Source organism: Electrophorus electricus, chromosome 9 (assembly GCF_013358815.1).
Source record: "Electrophorus electricus isolate fEleEle1 chromosome 9, fEleEle1.pri, whole genome shotgun sequence".
Classification (NCBI taxonomy): domain Eukaryota; kingdom Metazoa; phylum Chordata; class Actinopteri; order Gymnotiformes; family Gymnotidae; genus Electrophorus; species Electrophorus electricus.
In genome coordinates, this window is record NC_049543.1 from 1,805,045 (window position 1) to 1,818,858 (window position 13,814).

Here is a 13,814-nt window from a genome sequence, read left to right on the forward strand (position 1 = left end):
AATAAATTATGTTGAGCCGTTTCACGTGGTTCTGTATATTGTTCTCCTCCGTTACGCCTTTAATGTGACAAATTGCCCGTTATTGTGGATAACGTCTGCAGAAGTATCGAGATGACCAACACGGCTTGTCCGTGCTTTCCCTGAGGCAGTGTTGACTCAACATTAAACGTCTGACCACTCACTACGGTCATTGGTGACCTGGTGAAATAAATCACGAAGTATGATGTTTGTAAATATTACGGACACAGTTGAAATGCATCGTAACCTGGTATCATAACACATCATTAGCGACATTACCGCTTTAATACTTCATATTGACGTTTCACATGTAAGAGCTGACCTACATAATGGAGTTGAGTAGGACCCGCAGTGTACGCGGGGGTTTGTTGCTGCGTAGATGGTGTGTGATGAACACGCCCCTTTGCATCTGACCTATAAGTGAACTATACAGGCCCCTGAAATTAGTTCCGACTGCCTGGTTTGATTGGACGAGACGTTCAACGAATAACATCGCTGGGACTGTTAACTCTACATGTACCACTCCGCCTAACAAGTGCAGTCTATTAACCCTTAATGACATGAACGAGCGTTATCTATATTACTAGTAACCCTTAATGACTAATGACATTATATGATATATAATAAATGATGCATCTGTCCTGCGGTGATGCAGACCTGCACAGAGTAGCAAGCGCGTGTGCAGCACAGTGTTTGTGTTGCTTGGCAACAGTCCAGTTGCAGAACTGTATGTGATGGCACAACCGTTTAAACAAACAAACAAACAAAAAAAAAAACAAGCAAGTCATAATGTTTGAGCTTTTCGTTTCTTTTTTAAACTGTTGTTTTAAAGCAATAACGTGCTGTTGTACTTAACATCAGGCTATGATCTTCAGTGCTCGGCCCGCGGGCTCGTGCGTACCGTGCAGGTATTCAGTATAACAGCGCTACCTCTCGTGTGAGATTGCTTAATAATATATTAATAATAAAACGCTTTCAGTACTACGATTCTCATCTGATGTACGTGAGTTTGGCTGGTTCATTGCCATAACGTTCGAGAAATGCTAGGCATTGGCAGCTTAAAACTCTAATCAATGCATTTTCATTTTCTCTTGTGATTAAGTAAAATTAAAATCCTTTCCCCAAAGCAAATCTTGGGGTATAAACGACAGATCACAGGTTTATAGAGACCTATGTGTCGTCAAAATATTCACGTTTAAACATTTGCAGACATTGTGCAAACGTGTCCTACATGACGGGATACTTTGCTGTTCATATTGGTCTTGACTCGTGTACACAGGAGACTATAGTTTTGTTGTAGTGTAATAACGTGCACAACACTCTAGGTCCTGTTTCTGCAGGAGTGCGTGTGTGTCGGTCAGCGTGGAGCTCCATTCAGTTCCGTGTCAGAGACGGCCATGTCCCTCAGCCAATCCCAGTGCGCGCTTAAGTGTGTTTACTGAGCAATCCGTCCAATAGCCGCGGAGTATCCTTTACTTACTTCCGTAACGCGCACCAGTAATTTTTGTCGACGGGAAGGGTGTAAAATGACGTCTCGTTTGATGATTGGCCACAGTAAACGCCAGTCATGTATTTCCCCTGAACCACGGAATAACGGCTTATTTCACGTCTGCGTCCAGTGAATATTCACGAGGCTGAAGGAGCCAAACCCTGCCGAGCGTTGTTGCTGTGAGTGCTCTGTTGCTGTCGTTTCCTTCGTGTTTTGTTATCACACACACGCGGTTTCTTTGTTGTAGTTTTTTTTTTTTTTACGGTCGTGCGACGACTATAATGAGGCAGGTGGTCACGAGACAGTCCTGTGACGCGAAAAAGCGGAGGATGAAGAGAGAAAGATGGAGGCTGTGAAAGGGGGATGGAGGCTGTGAAGGTGGGATGGAGGCTGTAGCTCATCCAGCCGACGAAAAATGCTGTCCTGGGTGGTGATGGTTTAGCAGCTTCGTAACACGATGCTTTCGAATATTAAATGAGGTCGAGTCGTTTCCTATTTCTGGCGATCAAGGTCTGATCTTGCAGTGCGATATATGTGTCATGATCCCAGTGTTGAAAGGTTGGGGTATGTAGCTGGGCTACATGGTTGAAAGGTTGGGGTATGTAGCTGGGCTACATGGTTGAAAGGTTGGGGTATGTAGCTGGGCTACATGGTTGTCATTGGCGTAGGCTGCCCGTAACGTAACATGCTTTGTTTTCATTTGCTATATCAGTCCGACAGCTGTCAAGATGATCCACAGTCTGTTCCTCGTCAACGCCACGGGGGACATATTTTTGGAGAAACATTGGAAGAGCGCAGTCAGCCGATCTGTGTGTGACTACTTCTTCGAGGCCCAGGAACGCGCCACAGAACCAGAGAACGTCCCTCCGGTCATCCCGACCCCACACCACTACCTCATCAGCGTCTTCCGCCATCGCATATTCTTCGTGGCTGTGATCCAGAGCGAGGTTCCGCCCCTCTTCGTCATCGAGTTTCTGCACCGGGTTGTGGACACGTTTCAGGTTTGTGAATTCAAATCTCACCAACCTTCTATAACAACACATATCTCCAAACATCTCACCAACCTTCTACAACAACACGCAACTCCAAACATCTCACCAACCTTCTACAACAACACGCAACTCCAAACATCTCACCAACCTTCTACAACAACACGCAACTCCAAACATCTCACCAACCTTCTACAACAACACGCAACTCCAAACATCTCACCAACCTTCTACAACAACACGCAACTCCAAACATCTCACCAACCTTCTACAACAACACGCAACTCCAAACATCTCACCAGCCTTCTACAGGAACATCGCCCACTGGGGTATGATTTAAAAAACCTTTTAGAATTTGTCCTAATGTCAAAGCTGAGATACTTGTGCCATGCTATAAGTGAACAATAGGACCACACTGACAGCTGGGAACTCAAATTGTAATCGACATGACTGTAGGATTTTAGGCAAACATCCCTCTGTCTGTCTCTCTCTTTCTCTCAGGACTATTTTGGTGTGTGCACTGAAGCAGCTATCAAAGACAACGTGGTGGTGGTGTACGAGCTGCTGGAGGAGATGCTGGACAATGGCTTCCCTCTGGCTACTGAGTCCAACATCCTGAAAGAACTCATCAAACCTCCCACTATCCTGCGTACAGTGGTGAACACCATCACAGGTGAGGACGTCGTGAGCTCGCCCCATCGCTCAGACGCCGCCACCCCTCAGTCTCGACTCATTCAGACAAATGGCCTGGCAGGATTGTCCGCCATGTGCGGTTGCTCAGACAACACTCCCTTGTTCTCAAAGCGTCTCGGCCCATCTCAGGTGTCAGAGAGGTGAGGTGGAACGTGAAGAATGGAGCACTGGACGCTTGTGAGCAGTGTGACTGTACCGTGTTTCACATGCTGTTGTTTAGGGCTTTGTGATTTTCCACCAGGCTATAATAGATCACCCCTCCTTACACACACACACACACACACACACACACACACACACACACACACACACACACACACACACACACACACACACACACACACACACACACACACACACACAGAGACAGAGCCTACCCGACTATGTTCTGCATAAAATAACAGACAAGCAGGTTCACACGCCTTCTTGTAAAGATGTTTCCTGATTGGGTAATACTTCCATACTCTGGCAAATTTCAGTTGGTTAAAAAGCACAGAGTAAATTAAGCTGAACACAGAGAGGTGCATCTGGCAGCCTTTCGTGACCTGGGAAAGGGTCAGTGTTGTTGAGTAGTACACAATATCTTGTACTATCACATTTAAAGACAAGTGGTTACAATATAAAGGTTGCTGGTTGTATTTATACAGTGTACTGTCACTTACTGCAGATTTGCTATTTGGAATTGATATTAGCAATAAAACAATGATATCATTACAGCTCATGTTGTGTGCCTGCATGCGTGTGTGTGTGTGTGTGTGTGTGTGTGTGTGTGTGTGTGTGTGTGCATGTGCGCTCTGTAAAACAGGCAGCACTAATGTTGGGGAGCAGCTTCCTACAGGCCAGCTCTCTGTGGTGCCATGGCGACGAACAGGGGTCAAGTACACAAACAACGAGGCCTATTTTGATGTGGTGGAAGAGATTGACGCCATCATCGATAAATCCGGTAGAATCCCGTCCCACTCGGTTACAGTGACTGGCTGCCGGCTTTCTTATTTACATATATCACGATAATATGCTAATTTGACAGTCCACCCATCAAAGTCCACCCGTCTTACTAAGAAGGATTCTCTGCCCCGCCCACTGCACCTCGCAGGTTCCACCGTCACCGCGGAGATCCAGGGTGTGATTGATGCTTGTGTGAAGCTCACTGGTATGCCTGACCTCACTCTGTCGTTTATGGTGAGTCTCATCAAACTAATTAGACCGAGAGTCACAGCTGAGTGTCTTATGTGCACATAAGAGCTCATCCAGGATCAGGCTTCTGTCTGTGTTCTTTTCTGTCTGCATTGTATAAACAAGCAAATGCTGATCTAGGATTGGCACGTTTTCTGGCTTTAAATTTGACTCCAGCTGTTTGACGCTGCAAGCCTTCACAATACTCACATGCAGTGTTCTTTCATTCTCCCCTTCTCCTGTTTTCTCTCCTCCCTTTTGATTCTTTTACGTCATTCCCTTCATCTCTCATCCTTCATCTCTTGCCTTCTTTCTTTTTCTTTGTTTCTCTATCTCTCTCTCTCTCTCTCTCTCTCTCCCTGTTTCTCCCTCTCTCACGCTCTCTCTCGCGCTCTCTCTCTCCCTTTCTCTCGCTCTCTTGCGCTCTCTCCCTTTCTCTCGCGCTCTCTCTCTCTCTCTCTCTCTCTCTCTCTCTCTCTCTCTCTCTCTCTCTCTCTCTCTCTCTCTCTCTCTCTCTCTCTCTCTCTCTCTCTCTCTCAGAACCCCCGGCTGCTGGACGATGTCAGTTTCCACCCGTGTGTGCGTTTTAAGCGCTGGGAGGCTGAGCGAATTCTTTCTTTCATCCCTCCAGACGGAAACTTCCGGCTCCTCTCCTACCACGTCAGCTCTCAGAAGTGAGATGGATGCTTCCCTTTTAAAAAGCTCGTTACACTGCCTACCTGCAACTGCTGCAGCTGTTAGAAAACATTTTTACGAGGATGGGATATCCAATAGAGCTACAAGACCACACAAACCCATGTTCTAAATTCATATTAAACCAAATTTGATTGGATTTGTAGTGTCCAGATGGTGATCATTATCAGTGAAGTTTAGCTCAACAGGGAAAAGGTCTATATATTGACTGACTGAGTGAGTGAGTGATTTTATTGTTTATAGTTCAACCAGTATCCACATAAAATAAAAAATATATCTAACAAAATATAAGATAATAACTAAAATATAAATTAAAGATTTCAGGACTGTCATTACATCTGCTAGAATACTGCACAGATGACATAAAGTGATAAACAAATTCTCACTCCTGCATTCATTCTCTCTCTCTCTCTCTCTCTCTCTCTCTCTCTCTCTCTCTCTCTCTCTCTCTCTCTCTCTCTCTCTCTCTCTCTCTCTCTCTCTCTCTCTCTCTCTCTCTCTCTCTCTCTCTCTCTCTCTCTCTCTCTCTCTCTCTCTCTCTCTCTCTCTCTCTCTCTCTCCATCAGCCTGGTGGCCATTCCCGTATACGTGAAGCATAACATCACGTTTCGGGAGGGTAGTTCTCAGGGGCGCTTTGACCTGACGCTGGGGCCCAAACAGACCATGGGGAAGGTTGTGGAGTCTGTGCTGGTCAGCAGCCGGTTGCCCCGCGTGGTCCTGAATGCCAACCTCAGCCCCTCACAGGGCACTTACACCTTTGACCCTGTCACTAAGGTAACTGGGAGCCTTTATGCCAGTGCTTTGTGGGGATGTGCGTGTGTGTATGTTTGTGTGCACCGCTACGTTTCTCTGTGTCATGGTTGCTACTGTGTGTGTGTGTGTGTATTTATTTCTTGTAATGTGTGCATGTGTGTCTGTCTGTTTGTCTCTGTGTTTGTGTTTATGGTGTGTGTGTATGCGTATGTGTGTTTGAGTGAGAATGTATTAATTGCCCAGTGCGTGCTGTTGTGTTGGTCTGTGTGTGAGGAAATGTGCATGAGGCTGTCTTTTGAACAGTCTCCATCACACACTGGGGTTTCTGCCCATTTAATTGTTATGCTGGAGTGTCAGTATAAAATATCCACAAAAAAAAAGGAAAGTACTGATAGTTTTCTTTCTGTTTCTGTATGGCTGGAAGCTTTTATGATGAACTAGATGTTAACTGGGTGTTAACTGGGTGAACTGGTGCTGTGACTCTCAGCAGAAACGTCTGCAGCAGATCTCCAGTACTTTCAGACACTTAGGGCTGAAGGATCAGAGGTTAAAGGTTAGGTTAAGTGCAGGCATAGAATTAGTGTTAATATACAAGTGCAATACAGCCCCAAAAGATAATATAATTACATAATATTTACATTTACATTCATAATATTATAAGACTAATTTGTCTGTGTACATGTGTGTGTGTGCTTGTGTGTGTGCTTGTGTGTGTGCTTGTGTGTGTGCTTGTGTGTGTGCTTGTGTGTGTGCTTGTGTGTGTGCTTGTGTGTGTGCTTGTGTGTGTGTGTGTGTGTGTCCGTGTCCTCAGCTCTTGACCTGGGACGTGGGGAAGATCAACCCTCAGAAGCTGCCCAGTCTGAAAGGCAGTATGAGTCTACAGGCGGGAGCATCCAAGCCGGACGAGAACCCCACCATCAACATCCAATTCAAGATCCCACAGATGGCCGTCTCAGGTAACTGTCCCGGGGCCTGGGGCCTCCAAGTCCACACAACTCCTCTCACTGCTGCCTACAGAACAAGAACTCTGAACTCTGAACCCCAACAAAACAGTAATGACGCATTTGAAATGCTATTATCTGACCTAAATCTCTCATTTCATGAAACACGAATGTACTAGAATGTTCGCAATACCTGCAGTATATTTAGAAAAGTATATTTTCTTGTATGTAATTTATCGTGATAATGATGGCGTATGATGTATTGCCCACCTGTAGTTCTGTGCCCAGTCCTTTTTCATGCAATGTTCACCCTGTTGATGGACAGATCTGAGATCAGTCTTATTCACTTCATCCTGTTTTTTTTGCATAAACTCTTGTCAAGTGGCCATTTGCTGAGAGCATTTTCTATCTATAAAAATATTCTAATCGGAAAATAGCTAGTGATTTTAAATTTCTGATTTGGCTTGGATCAGAAATGCAGTTGGGGCAGTCAGTCAAATGAAGCGTACCACTTTTTATAAAAGCTAAATATAAAAATAAAACAGGCCATTTTATTAGGACCACTTCAGTTTAGACAATACGAACTCAAATCGTGACATTTCATCGCCTGAGGCTTTTGATTTTCTCATGAAGTGATTGTGACCTGCTTTATGCTGTTATTAAACCATAATGCTATTGTTACGCCAACGTAACCGTTCGTGACGTTACCGTGATTCGACCACTAGGTGGTGCAATTGCACAGCGTTAGCAGCGGTCCTAGTCGAGCCCTAAACCTGCAGGATTGTGGGTTCACATGCAAATGTCTCTTTCAGCGAAGGACCTGTCCCACATACCTATACCCATGGCAACCATGGCAAAGTATTGTAAAGCACAGACTGTGTTGTCACACGTGGCTTTTCTTCTTTGTCTTGAAGGCCTGAAGGTAAATCGCCTGGACATGTATGGAGAGAAATACAAACCCTTTAAAGGCATCAAGTACATGACCATGGCTGGCAAATTCCAGGTCCGGACCTAGAAGCTGATGGCTCCGTGGCGCCCTGCCTACGGGAGCACTACGACATCCACACCCGCGTGCTGACGTTTTACTGTACGCAGTGTAAACGAGCAAACAACAAAGCGACCCAATAACCAACAAACAAAGACTGGGAGGGGACTTTATTAACTAAAGTTTATTAACTAGAAATAATGCATTTCAGGATTTTAAAGAAATTATTATTTCTTCATGAAAGGTTTTAGTCAGTAGTGTTTGGAGTTCGTCATACCTTAGTAATGTTATCCTTCCTGATCGCAGGGCAGTCCTCTACACTAATCGCGGCTCCTGGTGATCTCGGACCTGGGGGATGACTGACGTTAGACACACAGACAGTGGAGTTATGGACCATGTACAGTCAGACTACAGTGACTGTATGTTAATGTACAGTCAGACCACAGTGACTGTATGTTAATGTACAGTCAGACCACAGTGACTGTGTTAATGTACAGACTACATTGACTGTATGTTAATGTACAGTCAGACTACATTGACTGTATGTTAATGTACAGTCAGACTACAGTGACTGTGTTGGTGTAGTCAGACCACAGTGACTGTATGTTAATGTACAGTCAGACCACAGTGACTGTATGTTAATGTACAGTCGGACCACAGTGACTGTATGTTAATGTACAGTCGGACCACAGTGACTGTTAATGTACAGACTACAGTGACTGTGTGTTAATGTACAGTCAGACTACATTGACTGTGTTAATGTACAGTCAGACTACAGTGACTGTTAGTGTAGTCAGACCACAGTGACTGTATGTTAATGTACAGTCAGACTACAGTGACTGTGTGTTAATGTACAGTCAGACCACAGTGACTGTGTGTTAATGTACAGTCGGACCACAGTGACTGTGTGTTAATGTACAGTCGGACTACAGTCAGTCTGAAACTCATGCACATGTTAGTGTTCAACTCTCTTGTCCTCTATGAAAACGGTCCTCTTCCCATAATCGTGCATTTTCAGTAATGCACCAGTCTGTGTAAGTCTTTGGAGTTTCTCTGTCCTTTCTGCATTTCCCTCTCCACACACTGACTACATCAGCCTCTTCGGATTTCCCATTCATCACTCCCTGTCTCTATTCCCATCATTCCATCTGTTTCCCTGCTCTTTCCTCGACTCCCTCATCCTTTGTGTTTTTATTGTTTATTTCTTTCTTCCTGTTTGGTTTGTGCACTGATATTCCTGTGTGTGCGCAATGTGTGGGGAACGTTTCCTGGGCATTTGGTTTATGGGGTCCTGTTCTTCTGATGATCCTGTTGATCAGTCAGACACTCCGTAGTAAACAAGCTTTCCATTACCAAGCCTGGATCTGTGTAGCACGGCTTTTATTATTATTTACATTTATATACCACCAACCATCACTGGACATGCGCACACATACGCACACACATATATACTTACACACAGGTGATGTTCATACAGGACAGTTTAGAGTATCCACTCAACCTGACCAGTTTTACACCACATTCCTGTGTTTATTTCAGAAACATATCTGGTTGAAAGGATGTTTCTCCCATGGATTACCCATAATGCAGTTCTGATATGAAAATATTGAAGCCCTTTAATTTCACCTATTGGTGGAGGTCCAAGGTCCGGATTGGTTGCTAGGTTATGGGAACCAATGGAACAGACTCCAAACTGAGCGAGCCCTTCAGCTGTTTTATTGGAGCCTGTTGTTTTTTATTGGCACTATGCACTGTGTTGGATGTTTTCTGTTTTGCACTTTTGCTTGTGTTGTGTGTGATTTTTCATTTCTGTGTTGGTCCTGAATCCACGTGGTTTCTCCAGTGCTGCAGAATAAAAGATGTGAAAGTGATTTGTCATCCCTGAGTTTGTTCACGTGCACGAGCTTCTCCCCTTCTGAAGATACTTTTAAAACTCACTGGCTTCACGTGCAGTTGTTTCTGCGTTTTTCAGTGTCCTCCTGTACGATTCCACGAACGTCTCAGAACTCTCCCTCAAAAAACATTCTGAAAGACAGTACACTACCTGGAACCAAATGCCTGTTTGGCTCAGCCCGGGGGCTTCGGACGAAGGCAGAAAGGTTCTGCTTGGACCCAGACTTCGGTCCAACCATAAAGGAAGACCGTATAAGTGTTAACTTTTTTAGGGTTTAATTTGGGAGGTTGCACAGGGCACTCAGTCCCTGACCTGAGCGTTTGTTCTGACTTCTGTGATATTGATCTTGGTCTGAAATACTTGGTCCAGTGAACAGTTTGCACAAAATATTTGGCAATTATCCGTTGGAAGGTGTTTAAAACTTCTTAAAGCAACCAATATGTGAAACCTTTCTCATGATAATGCTATTTAGTGCTAGTGGTTGGAATGACACCTGCTGTCTTGGAGATGAACATTTAAGCCTCTCGTTCCAGCGCGGTCGCTGAATTCCAGTCCGCGGTTTACTCCAGCCTCGTGGGTCCGTTGTCCCGGCTCGTCCCTCTCCTCCAACAACTCCCAACACTCAAGACACGAGAAGCACGAGAAAGTTTCTCTCTTAATTCTCAGCTCTGGTTCACTCATGACGCTACAGCGCGACGTGCTGGCAGGTTTCCAGCCGCGTCTCGGCGAGGCCCGTTGCGCGTGAGTCACGCTGTTGCTTGCACTCGCCTACGTTTTCCGCCGCGCGGGTCTTGGCACTGTTGGGGACACTCTTGTCGTGGTCAGATGTGTTTTAAGTAGTCCTACCTTAACAGACTCAGTCGCTCAGCAGGGCCATGCAACCGCACGCAGAGCTTTCCGTCCTCGGGGTAAGTAGTATCATGCTTTTTATTCCGCGGCTGTAGTTTCCTGTAGTTTGATGTTTGTAAGTTTCCTTCACGGCGGCCAGATGACAGCGGCTACCGGCGACCGGTGTGTATTCCGCCTAGAGGCCGATTAGGTGCAATTAGCCCAATACACACTGGTCCCTGATAACTCCGGACTGGGGGATGTCCGGAATCTGGTGCTCCGCCACTCACAAATGCGTTAATTAGTCGGTAATTAATCGCCGTGGCGCTTTGTGTTTACTTTGGTGTAACTTGTAACAAATTCCCCTGATGGGTTGGCCATTATCCGCGTGCACCCCGGGGTTCTGTTTTCACAGAGGGAGGAGGGGAGGGGGGTCTCGTGCCGATGTGTCGTTTTTTCCACCTTTTTTAAAGTAAACTTTGCTGCCCGCGTGCAAACACGATTTAGCGGAACAAACGGTAGCTCGGTGGTCTTTAAGGCCGCCGCAGGCAGCGCGTGTTCTAGCGGACAACGATCTCTCCCGCCGCTCGAGCGAAAGCGCCCGGCATGGGTTTTAATCGCCGAATGAGCCACGTGCTCATTCGTCGCAGCGCGTGTTCGGCCAGGATGCGCGCGCTACATTTTTTGTCTTCGGCATGCGCGGACGGATCACCGTTTCCCGCTTCTGAACAACCGGCAACAGCCACCAGCCTCCCTGCATTAGGGTGAATAAATAAATACCCCGCAGTTTTCTATAGCCTCCGCGCGCGACGTCCGCTCGAACGGAGCGAACGATCGCCGCGGGCGTCTCTAGCGTGCTCCCGCTTCACGTGCTCTGCGCCTGCCGCGTTAGGACAGCGCCGAGCCTTTCAGCAGCTGTCTGGCGTGCAGGAGAAGGGCGCGCACGGCTGCTCCAGCACTTTATCGTGTCTGGGGCGCAAACCACGCCGAGGCGTGTCGGGCTCGCGGTAGCGGAGCCACGGCTGGGGGTATTTTTGGGAGCGGTGCGAGACGCCGTGGTCCCCAAAACGACATAAGAGACGCGCGGGGCAGCGCAGGGAGGGACCCAGCCCGTAATGTGATATGACGAGGGGTCGTTCACTGACGGTTTTACAGACGGCTGAGCGGAGTCTCCGAGCACGAACAAAGCGAGCTGTCCTCGCGGGAACTCGCCCTTGCAACTGCGCGCGTTCTCACACGGCGCACGTCGCGCGGCGGTTCTACGTGCCGAGATGTGCGTCCAGACTGGGAGAGTGTGGCCATGCGCACACTCGGTGTTTAATCACAGTACCTGGCGTGCAGTGCAGTTACATATACACCCATCTCCGCACAGTTGTGTAGACAGGTTCATGTAGTCAGGTTCGGGCTAGCATGCTGAATGTTAAGCCAGTCCCAAATCTGCCATCCCCCACCGCACTGACGTATCGATAGCTGAGATGAGGACTTTTTTAACGCAGGGTTTTTCTCTCTCTCACTTTTTATTTTTTTCCCCCTCTTTTCTGTATCCCGCAGTCCGCTAAAGGCTGGAGGAGCAATGAGCTGAAATGGCCATGAAGCCACTGAGGTCCCACCTGGTTGGATGCCCTGTACTGCCTGCCTGCAGGTCACCTGTCAGGACAGGTGAACAGAGCTTGAGCACCTGAGTCGCCTTCAGTAGGGACATCCAGCCTTGCTCTGCCATCTTTGGTCGCCCTCTTTCGTTGGCAACCTACTCAACTCCAGCAGCAGTTACTTTGTTCACATCTCTCTGCTGTGGTGACACTCACCTTAATTGTCTCAAACCCCTTGTGTCCCTCCCTGGCCACCGTACCTTTCCCTGCCTCTGCTAGGCCAGACCAGCAGAGGAACCATGCCCAACTCAAGGGGTGCCTCGGCTCCCCCCCCACCCGACATCTATGACTTCTCCCAGGATGAAGAGGATGCCAGAGTCTTCCTCGGTTCCAGGGGCATGGCGGTGGTGTCTCCGCTGATGCAGTACATTCAGACGGAGCACCAGCACACCGGCCTCTACACCCTATCCCACCCCGAGCTCCCAGGGCCGGCGGTGCCCACCCGGAAGAAGAGGAGACGGTGCGGGACGTGCGCCCCCTGCAGGCGGACGGAGAACTGCGGCAGCTGTGGTAGTTGCCTCAACAGGAAGATTGGCCATCAGATCTGTAAGCTAAGGAAGTGTGACAAGCTGAAAAAGAGGAAGGACCCCTGGCAGGTAAGGCGTGTGGCCTATGACCAGGGGAGCGCATACTCCAGAAGCAGCTACACAGACACACACAAATGGCTTGTTATTATTCCTGTGTATAGATAAGAAACAATGCATAAGAAACAAGAACATTTCTTATCTATTAAATCATGTCATTGTTGTGGTGGATCTTAAAGGCAGCAGACAGACTCTCTGTTATGATCATGGGTTGTTATTTGACGATTACCTGTTAGCCAGGACTCTGGTTTTAAATGTTGTGCTAATTGGTTTTCCTTGAGATGATTTAGCAGATCTGTCTAATCCTGAAAGTCTTTTTATGGAATAAGTGATCATGAACTGGTTGTTGTGCAGATGTAGGCTAGTAATTACCGTGTAACTGTAAAAATGTTGAATGTTAGGACACTGTGTCAAAAAAGACAAAGAGGGGAAAGGTGTGTGTGTGTGTGTGTGTGTGTGTGTGTGTGTGTGTGTGTGTGTTCACACTCGAACCTTTTTGGTTAGTGTGTAATTATTCTGCTCACTCTGACATCTGAGAAAAATGAGGACTAATGTAACACCAGAACAAGTTCATGTGAAACATTTATGAGAATCATAATTACAGTCATTTAAAGGCCACACTGTGGGACAGTAAAGGTCCCTGCCATAACTCTGCTCCTCTCCTTAAACTGAACTGTTGTAACTCTTCATACAAGTTGGGTCGAGTAGTTTTTGAGAAACAGTCGTTGCTATGACACCATACATGTACACATTTAAACTAATTAAACATTTAATTATTCACCTTAGCCATTTATTTTATCTGTGACTTCTTGAACAGGCCCCAAGAATGAAGTCTGTACAGACTGGTCCGATATGGTAACAGTAGGCTCGGCCCTGATCAGGGTTCAGCTGACCCTGTGTCAGCCCTGCATTGGGTTCAGCTGATCCAGGCTTAGCTCTGCTCGGGGTTCAGCTGATCCAGGATCAGTCCTGCTCTGGGTTCCTGTTCTGGCTCCAGCTCAGAGGCATTCCACATGTGTGTTGCCTGAACTTGTCTGCCACACACCCTCTGATTGCACTGGTCTTTGAGACTGCATACACCTGACATCACAGCTAGGAGTACTTCTGCCTGTGTAGAACTGGTTT

General features: G+C 46.9%; 1 protein-coding gene across 5 annotated transcripts; it reads left to right on the forward strand.

Moving 5' to 3' along the window:
• Positions 1–1,601: 1,601 nt before the first annotated feature.
• On the forward strand, positions 1,602–9,605 carry ap3m2 (adaptor related protein complex 3 subunit mu 2). Of its 5 annotated transcripts, none has more exons than XM_027025988.2 (9): positions 1,602–1,686; positions 2,220–2,508; positions 2,998–3,169; positions 3,995–4,132; positions 4,283–4,368; positions 4,903–5,036; positions 5,622–5,829; positions 6,620–6,764; positions 7,664–9,605. In XM_027025988.2, the coding sequence occupies exons 2-9, from the start codon at positions 2,236–2,238 to the stop codon at positions 7,762–7,764; spliced, it is 1,257 nt and encodes a 418-aa protein (XP_026881789.1). In that variant the 5' UTR covers positions 1,602–1,686; positions 2,220–2,235; the 3' UTR covers positions 7,765–9,605. The 5 variants fall into 5 exon arrangements, with proteins under 5 accessions (XP_026881789.1, XP_026881790.1, XP_026881787.1 ...); XM_027025989.2 differs by lacking the exon at positions 1,602–1,686 and adding an exon at positions 1,723–1,885; XM_027025986.2 differs by lacking the exon at positions 1,602–1,686 and adding an exon at positions 1,892–2,071.
• The last annotated feature ends 4,209 nt before the right edge of the window (positions 9,606–13,814 follow it).

Excerpts from the sequence above, each read along its gene's own strand:
- ap3m2 (XM_027025986.2), top strand. The coding sequence starts at position 2,040 with ATGTGTCATGATCCCAGTGTTGAAAGGTTGGG. Across the intron at positions 4,369-4,902 it reads ACCTCACTCTGTCGTTTATG|AACCCCCGGCTGCTGGACGA; the intron begins GTGAGTCTCATC and ends TCTCTCTCTCAG. Across the intron at positions 6,765-7,663 it reads CCCACAGATGGCCGTCTCAG|GCCTGAAGGTAAATCGCCTG; the intron begins GTAACTGTCCCG and ends TTTGTCTTGAAG.